The sequence below is a fragment of the Oncorhynchus gorbuscha genome, linkage group LG26, assembly GCF_021184085.1.
Source record: "Oncorhynchus gorbuscha isolate QuinsamMale2020 ecotype Even-year linkage group LG26, OgorEven_v1.0, whole genome shotgun sequence".
In the NCBI taxonomy this organism is placed as follows: Eukaryota; Metazoa; Chordata; class Actinopteri; order Salmoniformes; family Salmonidae; genus Oncorhynchus; species Oncorhynchus gorbuscha.
The window spans coordinates 19,065,262-19,079,644 of NC_060198.1; the positions used below are offsets into that span (position 1 = coordinate 19,065,262).

The 14,383-nt window shown below is 43.0% G+C and overlaps 1 protein-coding gene and 1 long non-coding RNA gene across 2 annotated transcripts; one reads left to right on the forward strand and one right to left on the reverse strand.

Moving 5' to 3' along the window:
• Positions 1-4,302: 4,302 nt before the first annotated feature.
• LOC124015836 lies at positions 4,303-6,339 on the reverse strand. Its single transcript, XR_006835226.1, has 3 exons — positions 5,917-6,339; positions 5,306-5,350; positions 4,303-5,054 (listed from the first exon to the last, which is right to left on the reverse strand). It is a non-coding gene; the product is annotated as an uncharacterized LOC124015836 (long non-coding RNA).
• Positions 6,340-7,345: 1,006 nt separating this feature from the next.
• On the forward strand, positions 7,346-13,817 carry LOC124015797 (zinc finger protein 664-like). Its single transcript, XM_046331273.1, has 2 exons — positions 7,346-7,887; positions 12,637-13,817. Exons 1-2 carry the CDS (start codon positions 7,569-7,571, stop codon positions 13,674-13,676), a joined length of 1,359 nt encoding a protein of 452 aa, XP_046187229.1. The 5' UTR covers positions 7,346-7,568; the 3' UTR covers positions 13,677-13,817.
• The last annotated feature ends 566 nt before the right edge of the window (positions 13,818-14,383 follow it).

The following is a 14,383-nucleotide window of genomic DNA, read 5'->3' on the forward strand; positions in this document are numbered from 1 at the left end:
ATACGTCACACTGGCAGGGTCGCCTGAACCTAAAAGACGCACATCTGCCATCTGGACCGGAGTGGGCAACGCAATTGAGGAACCAAACGTTTATTTTTCATTTATTTCATAACAGTTTAATATTATATTAAGTCGTTCAAAGAGAAGCATATGTTGATTGGTTCGTTTTTAATGAGATTTTAAAACAAACTTTACACCCACTACATATTTGCATTGAACCATACTTCTAACATGGATTGTTTTGACCCCAGAGGCATATCTTTTATCATAGCCAAAATGTGGTTTATTCAATTCTTCCAAATGTTTCATGACTTTGTCAATCAACCTGTTCTTAATAAATCTAATTCATAGTTTAGTGTTTCTGTATCAAAATGGATTTTTAACTATTTCAAATCCTTTGGAGTCATTTTGACTCCATCCAAAAGCACCTTTGACAAATAGGACATTTATCTCAAATCAAGATCACATTTTATTGGTCACATAAAATGTAGCAGATATTTAGCAGATATTATTGCAGGTGTTGTGAAATGCTTGTGTTTCTTGCTCCGACAGGGCAGTAATATCTAACAAGTAATATCTAACAATTTCACAACATTTACCCAAAACACACAAATCTAAGTATTTGAATCTAGGTTTCTCTGTAGACATGATCCATCCCACCAGAGGGTGGAGGGACACATGTATCAGTGGTTTTGACCAGATTGACACCTGCAGATATAGTGCCACTCCCGTGGACTCTCCAAGGATTGGACTTTTCTATACCAGGCCTCACATGACAGCAACTCTTCCTGGGGTTTATTATGGATCCCCATTAGTTCCTGCCGAGTAAAGTCAGAGAGCGTGCCAGCCAGCCTGAACTGCCCCTTTCAAGCAAAAGGTATAAATGATGAGTTGTGAATTAACTGGTATAAAATGATGGGTTATGAATTAACTGGTATAAAATGATGGGTTGTGCACTAACAGGTATAAATGATGGGTTGTGCACTAACAGGTATAAATGATGGGTTGTGCACTAACAGGTATAAATGATGGGTTGTGCACTAACAGGTATAAATGAATAACAGGTATAAATGATGGGTTGTGCACTAACAGGTATAAATGATGGGTTGTGCACTAACAGGTATAAATGATGGGTTGTGCACTAACAGGTATAAATGATGGGTTGTGAACTAACAGGTATAAATGATGGGTTGTGAACTAACAGGTATAAATGATGGGTTGTGAACTAACAGGTATAAATGATGGGTTGTGAACTAACAGGTATAAATGATGGGTTGTGGACTAACAGGTATAAATGATGGGTTATGAACTAACAGGTATAAATGATGGGTTATGAACTAACAGGTATAAATGATGGGTTGTGAACTAACAGGTATAAATGATGGGTTATGAATTAACACATCCCCTCCAGGCATTTCAATACATTCAGGATTTCTTATAGTGAGCATCACATGACAATACATGACATCTAAGTAGCTGAATATGCTTATGGACTGACAGTCTAACCGTCTGAAGGTCACAACTCATGTTATTCTGGTTAGAGACTAGTTGATTGAGGAGTGAGGATTTTTTTACAATCAGGAAATAATATTTCATGTTTTACTCGTACCTCCATTCTCGTACTTCCATTCTCTTCACTATCCCCTCCACCCCCCAATCTCTCCCTGTCTTTACCATGTCCCGCCTGGCTTCCCACAGCCCCTGTTTAAAGAGGCTTATGAGAAGCCAGAGCAGAAACCTGTCCCTGACCGTCCCCCCTCACTCTCCCTACACCTCTCTCTACCTTAGCCCAAGTTCAAACAAAATTCCCTTTCACCCACGTAACAACAGCCATGCCCATACTACTCCGGCAAAGGCACAGTCCCAAAAGGTGTCTCCTCCCCGCCACAAGATGGTCTTGGACAGGTGGGGGATCGAGCCAAGCTATGCCTGTACATGATGGAACGTACTGGCAAGCACTTGTAGACGGCTCAACCAATTCAGGTCCCTGAGCCTGTTGTCCAGACCCCGCGCCTGCACTCCCTCCCAGACCACTGCCGAGATGCCCACTACAGGCACCGTACACCCTCCCCGTCTGACCTCCCCGTACAGGTGTCTGTGGTCTAAACCTACTCGGGCAACTTCAACCTCAGGGTGAGCACACAGCCACTTGGCCGCATGACCAAAGTGCCACGGCAGCTGCTCCATCCGAGGACCCGTGTTAGACCACACGCTTCTCACCTGATATGAGAAGAACAGCCCCAGGAAGTAACCAGACGGGTGTATTACTGGCTGAGCAATGGTCTCAGAATCCTCAGGGCCCCATTACAGAGAGAACCCCCCCGGGCACATCCGTCCTACCACGCCATCATCCCAAAAAACTTCACAGAAGACTTAGCGTGGTTAAGCACAGCTCCCGATACTCGGGTGAAGTCCCCGAAAATGGCAAGAGACCTTGTCAGGCACGAGTCCTTGCAAAGCAGAAAGGACATGTCATCTGCGTACTGCGTCAACTTAACGCAACAAGTCTTGTTGTGTTCTAAAACCCCACTATGCGCACGCTCCAGGAAAGCTCGAGCCTTCCACTCCTACAGCTCCCTGAGTTACGCCTTCAGGGCTGTGGATCTCTCCCAGTCGACCGACCCGCCGAGGTTGCCTGCCTCGTACTCGAGTTCGAGCATCCTTTGGATATGATCCACCTTCCTCCTTTGCTCCCTTTTTCTCCTCCTACAATATCCTGTAATAAAGACTCTAATCCTTACCTTAACTAAATCCCACCACTCTTTACCACCCCCTCACACATGGACCGGAGGCCTTCAATCCCCCGAAACAAACCAGTAAAGGATTCAATGATAGCTCATCCAGCACATCCTGATCTAATTTCCAGTACCACCTATCCGAAGAGGCAGACTGGTGACTTCACCTGCAGGAGCACCCCATCGTGATACAAAAAGAAAACAGGCAACAGCTGCCTAGACAACTGACCCATGGACCTAGACAGAAAAATATAGTCAAGCCTCTACGCAACCCCCCGGGAGTTGCACCAAGTGGAACCAGCCGTTGTCGGAGTAGTGTGCAGTTCTCCATCAACCAGACAATGGCAATCCATTAGCCCGGTGATGCACTGCTATCCCCCTACCCCTAAATCTATATTAAAATCCCCCCCCAATCACCACTTGCCTATTTGTGGCGCACAGGGGTACCAGACAGTCCACCATCTCCTTCCTGTCTGCCGCCACCTGTGGCCCGTACATCCCCACTAATCTATATCTGCAATCCCTTAAGGTGACATTCACCCCCAAAACCCTCCCCTGCATAACCCCAAATGAACCCTCAACATTTACCTCCCTGTGCCCACACAAAATCCCTACCCCTGATGAGTGCAACCCCCCCTATACCCCAAACCGACTCCCCCTTGTCCCACTCCCTCCTAAATCTATTAACATCCCCTCCATCCCTCAGGTGAACCTCCTTTAAAAAACAAAAGTCAAAACCCACACCCTCTAAATAACAAAAAAACGCCCTCCTGTTAACAAAATCCCTTAAACGCTTACATTTAAACTAAAAAAAGTTATAGTAGGCTCCATTTAAAAAATTATCAAATCAAACAAACAACCATCACCCAACTACTAACCCACCCCCAAAAAAAGAGTCTCACCCGACGCTCCCCTGCTCCATCTCCACCGGCAGGGACGCCCCCCCGTCTTCCTCCATCTTACCAACCCAGGATGCAGGAATGGTGTTTGGCTCCTGAGTGCCCTGCATCCTGGGTTGACCACCAAACTCCTCCTCTTCCCCAGCCCCGTATCTGGTTGGGTAGAGAGTGGGGGAGCACGTGTCCCCAAACAGGAACTGCGACCCCCCTCAGTTGACCAGCCCTGAACCGTGCTTGGTGTATCAAGCTCCACCAGGAGTTGAGGGGCTGGGGAAGCCAGCGAGGACACAGAAGTTTCTCCCCCCCATACCCCCTTCTCTCTCGCTGTCTGTCGAGAGCCCCTTCCTCTTCCCTCTCTTCTTCGGCATTGGCGGTAACAGGGAGACACCACCCCCCTCCCCGCAAGCTCCTCCACCATTCCCCCATCTCTTCCACAAGGACACTCAACATTCTGCTGTCCCCCCACTCTCTCCTCCTCCACTGGTCCTGCCACCGACTCTTTCTCCACCACCTCTCCCTCCATTGCTGCTCTCTCTGGCTCCTCCTGTCCCTTGCTTCCTTCTGCCTCTTTTCCCTCCTCTCCTCCCGGTTCTACTGCTCCCGTGCCTTCTCTGTCCCCCTCTCCTCCTCCTTCCGTGAGGCCATCCCCTCTGGCCCCCCCAGCCGCAGACACATATGACATTTGACGAGCCGGGCAAGGTCACAGGTGTGACCTTTGACGGGTGTGTGCTGACGAGCCACACCCGTGGCACGCCTTGAGCTCGTCACAGTCCTTCACCTCAGCTCTCCAGATCCACAAAATCTGCACTTTCTTGTGCTGCACGAGGCTAGGATGTGGCCGTAGGCCAGACAGGGGGCTGTGCTTAAAACAATGTCCCCCTGTCAGCCCCCAGGGAGAACATAGCTGGAGGATGAAGGTAGCCGCCCAGTCCCTTTGGGTCCTCCCTGAGGAGGGCCTGGAAGTCTCTCCTCCCGTTCCAAAAACCCAGGGAGTCTTTGAGGTGCCTTGCTGAGGAGATGCCATCCATGTATCTCCCCAGAAAGGCCCTCACCTCCTTGTCCTTGACGTACGGGCTATACATGTTCATTTACAATCCTGAAATTGTTTTTATTGTTTTTTGGCAAGCTGGTTACCTCGTAGTGGCACATCGGCCTCGCACCTCCCACTTCTCTCACCTCTTTCAGGATCTCGTCGTGTTTTTCTTCTGTGTGTAAAGCCACATCATAAGTTCCCATCCTTCCCTGTCAGTTTAAGGATCCACATTAAGACAGTCCTTCCAAAAGTTACACGTCCGAATGGCTCCATCTCCTTGTCCTGCCACACAAAGCGAACCGTATTCGCCAGCCCGATCCCTGGGACCAACATATTTGAAGAATTTTGCGCCATCTGCATTCCCGCTCTCTTCCAAAAAAGGTAAAACTGAAAAGAAAAGCAAAAACGTCTGAGAATCGTTAGCCCCCCAAAAACTTTTTTTTACCCCCTCCGGCCTTCGACTTTCAGCTAAGAGGTTACTACGGTACCCCAGTACCCAACTTGAGCTTAGCCACACAGGAGAGAAGCCTTATAGCTGTGATCAATGTGACAAGAGATACTCTCATTAAAGTGGTCTGATTCAACATCAGAAAATACATGCAGGAGATCCACAGAGTGTAGAATGACCAACACCAGACCTGGGTAGTAGAACACAGTGTGTAGAATGATCTCCAACACCAGACCTGGGTAAGAGAACACAGAGTGTAGAATGACCAACACCAGACCTATATACATCAAATCACATTTTATTTGTCACATACACTTGTTTAGCAGGTGTTATTGTGGGTGTAGCAAAATGCTTGTGTTTCTAGCTCCAACAGTCCAGCAATATCTAACAAGTAATATCTAACAATACACAAAATCTAAAGGAATGGAATTAAGAATTTATAAATATTTGGATGAGTGATGTCAGAGGGGCATAGACTAAGATAAGGTAGAATAGGACATAATACAATATATACATATGAGATGAGTAATACATAGACTAAGATACAGTAGAATAGGATAGAATACAGTATATACCAGAGGTGGGACCAAGTCATTCACAAGTAAGTCTCAAGTCTTAGCACTCAAGTCAAGCTATGGGGCGCAATCGCCCAGGCTACCACAGTTGTAGCTCAATCTTGGGTGTAATGTTCACGTTCCCGCACTGACTGACTGTGTGGAGGCACATTGATTTAATGTTACGTTAGCCTACATGCTATACTATATATTTTTATATAGCTGTCGGCTATTAGCCACGACTTACCGTTCTTTGTGCAGCTTCAAATGGCGAACAAAGTTGGAAGTTGGTGCGCCTCCGTCTGTAATTTTCTTCCCAGATGTTTTGCAAGTTGCAATCCGTTTTTTTGTTGATACAGCGTCGTCTTTATATCCGAAAATAATAATTACTTAATTAAATCAAGCGTCCCAATGGTAAAACGTTTGATTTAATTACATCAAGTGTTCAAATGGAAAAACGTTTGAGTTCATTTTGTTCTGACACGGTCACTTATGCAACCTTTTTTTAATAACCTTTTTTATATATTTAAAAACAAAAATTACCCCCGTTTTTTCTCCCCAATTTCGAACTTGTCTCATCTTTGCAACTCTCCAACGGGCTGGGGAGGCGAAGGTCAAGTCATACGTCCTCCGAAACATGACGTCCGCCAAACCGAGCTTCTTCACACACGCCCGCTTAACCCGGAAGCAAGCCTCACCAATATGTCGGAGGAAACACTGTTCGTTCACCTGACGACCGAGGTCAGCCTGCAGGCGCCACAAGGAGGCGCTAGAGCGAGATGAGCCAAGTAAAGCCCCCCCGCGGCCAAACTCTCCCCTAACCCGGATGATGCTTGGCCAATTGTGTGCCGTCCTATGGGACTCCCGATCACAGCAGGTTGTGGTACAGTCCGGGATCGAACCTGGGTCTCTAGTGATGCCTCTATCACTGCGGTGCAGTACCTTAGACTGCTGCACCACTCGGGTCTATAGTGACACCTATAACACTGTGATGCTGTGCCACCCGGGCATAACCTTTTTTAACCAATTCTGATGTTTGTTAAAAGTGGAATTTTTACATTATTAAGGTTATATCAACACACTCCCAACACCCCCAACTATCAATCTCTTTGGCACCGTAGACATCAAGTGACCACTTGATTCCACGTGACCAAACATTCCTGAGGCTGTGTCTCAAATAGTCACCTGTCACTTTTAATAGCTGGGCAATGGCACACAAAGCAAATACATTTATCTTGGCCAGGTTGCAGTTGTAAATGAGAACTTGTTCTAAACTGCCTACCTGGTTAAATAAAGGTGAAATCAATGTTTAAAAATAATACACAAATGTAGGATCAGTATAGACCTAGTCTGTTCATTATATACATCTACATGATGTATTGTTACACCATGTATGAGCAGTATAGACCTACAGTAGCTAGCTACTTATTTAGATTTAGTATGACTTAATGAAACTGCCTTAAATGTGCTGTAGTAAACATTTGTTTATTCGCACTAATAAATCAACACATTCTTGTCTTTGCATGTGTCAATATAATAGTATTATATAATTCAATCCATTTAAAATCATCTTTGTCTGAAAATAAAATATGATCCTCAAATGCGTTTCCCCTCCAGTCAGCAGACGGCGATGTGCGTCTTTCAGGCGATGCTGCCAGCGTGACGTATAATCTAGTGGACGGTTCTTCAGAAACAGCTCGTCAACCACCTCGGTAGCTTGCTAGCCAACATAGCCGAAAGATTCAAGCTATTTATACGCTTTCGGTGTATATTAGCTACTGTGTTTTAGACACACTTCTGTCGTATCTACTTATTAACCTATTTAATTTAATATTACGTTATTTTGTATTAGTCAGGTATAGTAGTTGGCTGGTTAAGTTAGCACTAGCCTAGTCGCTAATGATAGCTAGCTACCTAACATCCCCGAACATGAGCTCCCTAAACTACTCTCCTCCTGTTAAAGAAGAGGAGGTCTGCTGGACGGAGAAAGAAGCTCTGGGGCTGAACATTGTCATGAAAGAGGAGAAGGAAGAGGAGGATGTTACAGTTAAACAAGAAGTAGAGGGTGATGCTGTTACAGAGAAAGAGGAAGACGCGTTCAGAGTGAAAGAGGAGGAAGAGAAAGACGAGGATGCAGTTTTTGGAGTGAAGAAGGAAGAGGAGATTACTGTCACATTGAAAGATGAAGAGGTGGAGATAGGAGATCTGATTAAAACCAGTAAGTACCGCCTTAAATTTGTTTTTAACTTTGGATATTCGGAGTTGGCTCATCAATACCTCTTCAACGGAGGGCCCTAGGATGATGACTGATATGTCTAGTCAGACGACGTAGAGAACAAGCTACCCCTTGTTTTCTCCGTTCCGTTTCCAAAAAGTGACTTAACATTTATATATTTGAGAATGGTCTATCTGCTGACAGCAGACTGGGGTGCACGGCATGTTGTGATTTTCATGTAGTGATGATTTACTACGCACCGTGCCCCCCAATAGTGGATACAACCTACTGTGATTGCATGAGAAAATAATGGTACCAGTCAAAATGTAGTACATACAGTACCAGTCAAGTTAGGACACCTACTCATTCAAGGGTTTTACTTTATTTTTTTACTATTTTCTACGATGTAGAATAGTAAGCGAAGACATCAAAACTCTACAATAACACATATGGAATCATGTAGTAACCAAAAAAGTGTTTAGCAAATAAAAATATATTTTATATTTGAGATTCTTCAATGGTGCCATCCTTTGCCTTGATGACAGCTTTGCATTCTCTCAACCAGCTTTACCTGGAATGCTTTTTCAATAGTCTTGAAGGAGTTACTACATATGCTAAGCACTTGTTGGCTTTTTTCCCCTTCATTCTGCGGTCCAACTCATCGCAAACTATCTCAATTGGGTTGAGGTCGGGTGATTGTGGAGGCCTGGTCATTAGACCAAAGGACAGATTTCCACCTGTCTAATGTCCATTGTTCGTGTTTCTTGGCCCAAGCAAGTCTCTTCTTATTATTGGTGTTCAATATCGACCATGAAGGCCTGATGGTCATCTGAACTGTTGATGTTGAGATGTGTCTGTTACTTGAACTCTGAAGCAAGCTTAGTGACCTCATGGTCGGAGATGTTAGCTAGCTAGGCTAATGCTAACTTAACCAGCCCGCTAGCTGACTATTAACAGCAACACTGTAAATATGAAATGAAATCGGGATAACTAACTCGACGGTTGTGTTATCTAGAGGGAAACTCATTAGCACGGTAGGCTCGGGTGCCTTCTTGCTGTGAGCTCAAAACAAAAGAGAAAATCATACCGGTTTTCTCCTTTCTTTTTAAAACCTTTTCGGTAGAGATGTTACATTTGATACCGACAGCTACGAGGCATGCGGCAAAATCGCTAAGCAGTATACTTCAAAGCAGTGTGCTGATGCTGTAACACTTTATCAGCAGCACGTGATCAATGATTTCTGAAGCTTAATTTCAGAACAGAACAGTGCAGGCAACTGTAGACTAACTGATCTACAAATCACCTTGCATCATAAATAACTACTCATTATTATTTATAAATCAGTCAGCCAGTCACCATTTACCCAAAATGCAACATGGACTTTGACGCTCTCGAACACAGCCAGTGGTTTAGTAAGAGGACATAAAAGCTATGCTGCTACGGTGTGGCACGTCATCTATAATAATGGTATAATTTGGCTGTTATAAATTCTGTGATTTTTAACCTCTTAGCGTCCCCTGAGACGTCTGCGTCCCACCCAGCCATCTGGAAATGCAAATGCGCTACGCCAAATGCTAATAGCACTCGTTAAAACTCAAACGTTCATTAAAACACACATGCAGGGTACTGAATTAAAGCTACACTCGTTGTGAATCTAGCCAACAAGTCAGATTTTTAAAATGCTTTTCGGCGAAAGCATGAGAAGCTATTATCTGATAGCATGCAACACCCCGAAATACCTGAAGGGGACCTAAACAAAATAATTAGCATAGCCGGCGCTACACAAAATGCAGAAATAAAATAAAACATTCATTACCTTTGACGAGCTTCTTTGTTGGCACTCCTATATGTCTCATAAACATCACTATTGGGTCTTTTTTTTCGATTAAATCGGTCCATATATACCCAAAATATCCATCTATGAAAACTGTGTGATCCAGAAAAAAAACGTTTCAAAACGCAACGTCATTTTTTAAAATGAAAAAAGTTGCCTATAAACTTTCACAAAACACTTCAAAATGCTTTTGTAATCCAACTTTAGGTATTAGTAAACGTTAATTAATAATCTATCAAATTGATCACGGGGCGATGTGTATTCAATAGCTCCACGTCTTCAAATCATGATCGGAAATCTCTCTTCCAAAACATCCTGTCGGAGACCGGATGGAATGGGGTCTCTCTTCTTCGTTTGACCAAGGTACAACCTCCAGGCAATTGCCAAGACTGGTGACATCGTGTGGAAGCTGTAGGACTTGTAATCTCGGCTCCATCTAATTTGCTGTGCCATAGACAATACATGCAAGTGGCGCATTGCTATTTTTTCCATTTATTGGTGATCAGTTTTCCTTGGGCTTTTCGACGAAACACACATTCTGTTATAGTCACAGCCGTGATTTAACCAGTTTTAGAAACGTCAGTGTTTTCTATCCACACATACTAATCATATGCAAATACTATATTCCTGGCATGAGTAGCAGGACGCTGAAATGTTGCACGATTTTTAACAGAATGTTTGAAAAAGTAAGCCCTGGGCTGAAGAGGCTTTGAGTAAAAAAACAATTTTTGACACTATTGGTTGGAAAGCGTCTGCTTCAGGAAGTTGTTCCCCATCACTACTTTTCAGCATTTTCTCTGTGAAGTAGACTATGGGAGTTTTGTATGTTTTTCCACCTTGGCTTACTGCTAGCGCTGACTGACATCTGGAATCTATCTATTTTGGATGTTGGGGATTTCCCCTGCCATCATTCTGTACGTATCTGCTCTTTTGATCTGCAGTCATGTTTTAGTTTGGTTCTAACTGGTCTCCGGTAGTTAGTGCTCCAGCTCGCTGACCATAGCTAGTTGGCTAAATAGCTGATGTCAGCTGGCCCCAAGCATACTTCCAAAGTTGTGGCAAAATGGCTTAAGGACAACAAAGTCAAGTTATTGGAGTGGCCATCACAAAGCCCCGACTTCAATCCTATAGAAACATTGTGGGCAGAACTGAAAGCAAGGAGGCCTACAAACCTGACTAAGTTACACCAGCTCTGTCAGGAGGAATGGGACTAAATTCACCCAACTTATTGTGGGAAGCCTGTGGAAGGCTACCCGAAACGTTTGATCCAAGTTAAACAATTTAAAGGAAATGCTACCAAATACTAATTGAGTATGTAATTTTCTGACTCACTGGGAATGTGATGAAAGAAATAAAGCTGAAATAAATAATTCTCTCTGCTATTATTCTGACATTTCACATCCTTAAAATAAAGTGGTTGTTACGGCTTTCTTCCGATGAAGGAGAGGCAGACCAAAATGCAGCGTGGTTATTTCGATACATGTTTAATAAAAAGATAAACATGAACGATACAAAACAATAAACGTAATGTGAAAACCTAAACAGCCTAATCTGGTGCAAACAGAGACATGAACAATCACCCACGAAACACTCAAAGAATATGGCTGCCTAAATATGGTTCCCAATCAGAGACAATGATAAACACCTGCCTCTGATTGAGAACCACTCCAGACAGCCATAGACTATTCTAGACAACCCCACTATACCACAATCCCAGTACCTACAAAAAACCCAAGACAAAACACACCACATAATAAACCCATGTCACACCCTGGTCTAACCAAAATAATGAAGAAAACACAAAATACTAAGACCAGGGCGTGACAGTGGTGATCCTAACTGACCTAAGACAGGGAATTTTTACTAGGATTAAATGTCAGGAATTGTGAATAACTGAGTTTAAATGTAGTTAGCCAAAGTGTATGTAAACTTCCGACTTCAACTGTAGGTACCGTTACTATGTTAAAAGCAGAGGCAGGTGTTTGACTGATGTGTGTGTGGTGTTAAAGGGGAAATCTGAAATTGATCAGCTGATCCAGGAAATAATTTTCTGAATGACAGTCAAATGACAAACATCACAACATGTAACAACAACCAAAGTGCCTCTTCATTCATTACGTCGGTAAAGACCGTAATGCCGTGATCCATGTTGGAGCCAACATCCCTTACAAATGGATGTTTATAATGTGTTATTGTCTGCTTGATTTACAGTAGGGTCTCGTTAGACTGTTTGGACACAGATATTTAGCTCATAATGGGTAGAGAACTGTTCCTTGATGGATAGGCTATTGTACAACACACAGAGCTATTTTCCTTTATTCAGGACATTTAGAATGACAACTCATTACAGAGTTGTGGGATTATTCACAACATTATCTGCTGATCAGATTATGAAATGGCATGACAAAGACATTTTAGTTTCCATGTTTTACCTGAAATATTAAATGCTATATAGTCCAAGGTCTATGTTGTTGTTAGGTGAAGTTATGGGTCCTACTGTATGTCTATGGTATTGGTATAACTAGGCAGATATACTACATCCATAGCTATTGGTTTCCTCATTAGCATGGAGGAGTTTCTGCAAACAAATTGCGTGGGCATCGCCCTCGTGTGCCAATTTTATCAAACACAGAAAGGGGCCTATATTGTGGACCAAAAGTCATCTGGCACACCGCTTAGGATTTCAAGAACTTTAACTTTTTTTCTAGCCTACAATAAGATTTTACTACTAATGTAAAGGGATACAAAATATGACTATATATGACAAATATATTGTTGCTCACTTGCCTGTCTTCAAACAATTGACAAATAATTTGTTGTACAACTTCATGGGTACGCTCTGGGCATCACTTTTTACCTCAGTGGATTTCTGTTATTGTAGGCCTTTAACCATCTGTCTGACTTTGTTGTTCACACAGGAGAGAGACGGGACTATTGTGGATCCTCTGGGGAGCCTCAACAACATCACGATGCAGAGCAGAGTCTCTCCACATCAAAACATCTCAAGAAACACTTGCAGAGATCCACAGGGAAGAAATCTCACTGCTGCTCTGACTGTGGGAAGAGTTACTCAAGATCAGATTCACTTAAACTACACCAGAGAATTCACACAGGTGATAAATCTCACTGCTGCTCTGATTGTGGGAAATGTTGCAAATCTTCATCAGAACTTAAAATACATCTGAGAAATCACACAGGAGAGAAACCTTACTGCTGCTCTGACTGTGGGAAAAGTTTCTCAAGATCAGATTCACTAAAACTGCACCAGAGAATTCACACAGGCGATAAATCTCATTGCTGCTCTGTTTGTGGGAAATGTTGCAAATCTTCATCAGAACTTATTATACACCTGAGAAATCACACAGGAGAGAAACCTTACTGCTGCTCTGACTGCGGGAAATGTTTCTCAAGATCAGATTCACTAAAAGTTCACCTGAGAATACACACTGGAGGGAAATCTCACTGCTGCTCTGAATGTGGGAAGAGATTCAACTCTTCAGTAGACCTTAAAATGCATCAAAGAATTCACACAGGAGAGAAACCTTTTGGCTGTGATCACTGTGGGAATAGTTTTACTCAGCAAAGCAACCTAAAATCACACCAGAGAATACACACAGGAGAGAAACCGTATGGCTGTGATCAATGTGGAAAGCATTTTTCTCAGCAAAGCAACCTGAAATCACACCAGAGAATACACACTGGGGAGAAACCTTATGGCTGTGATCAATGTGGGAAGAGTTTTACTTTGTCAAGCTGCCTGATAGTGCACCAGAGAACACACACTGGAGAGAAACCTTTTAGCTGTGACCAATGTGGGAAATGTTTTGTTACATCTGGCAATCTGATTGTACACCAGAGAACACACACAGGAGAGAAACCTTATAGCTGTAATCAATGTGGGAAGAGTTTTACTCAGTCAAGCAGCCTAATAGTACATGAGAGAACACACACACAGTAGAGAAGCTTCACCACTGTTCAGATTGTGGGAAAAGCTTTTCAACATCAAACACTTTGAAGCTGCACCAGAGAACACACACAGGAGAAAAATCTCTTAGCTGTAATCGATATGTGAATGGTGTTACTTGGCTAAACAGCCTGGTATCACACTAGAGAACACACACAGAGGAGAGAAATCTCTTAGCTGTGGTGATTGTGACAAGAGATGCTCTGATAAAAGATCAGAAATTACACAAAGGAGATGTTTCATGATATCAATGAAATAATGTCACAATATTTAGTATTTTAATGATGTCACAATGCAGAATGTTTTAAGTATCATCTATTGCTTATTAGCCTCACAGAAAAAAATCCAGGCTCTGAATTGAAAGAGTACTATTTATATGATTTAACAGAAAGTGACTAACAAAAAAAGTGTTCCGTTACACTTACCATGTTGGCGACCAACTTGAATCAAAATGTAGCTACATTGGCCTCTAACCAGGGATGTTCCAATTATTCCCAGATTCCGTGTGGTTTTTGAGCTCAATTGATTTCAACATGATATTGATGAGTTATGACAAATAAGTGTTGCGTTCCTTTGTTTAGCGACCCCTACATTTAAATGCATCACTCCCAAATGTAGCTGACTGTCTTCTGCAGGTTGTCCTCTAACTAGTGAGGTAAAAGATATCTCCCATTTCTATGTTTTTTTTTAGTTGTGTTAGT

What these genes read in the sequence shown, in the direction of transcription:
- LOC124015797 (XM_046331273.1), top strand. Translation starts at nt 7,569, where the DNA reads ATGATAGCTAGCTACCTAACATCCCCGAACATGAGCTCCCTAAACTAC. An exon ending in AGGAGATCTGATTAAAACCA is followed by an intron (nt 7,888 to 12,636) that starts GTAAGTACCGCC and finishes TTGTTCACACAG; the next exon opens with GAGAGAGACGGGACTATTGT.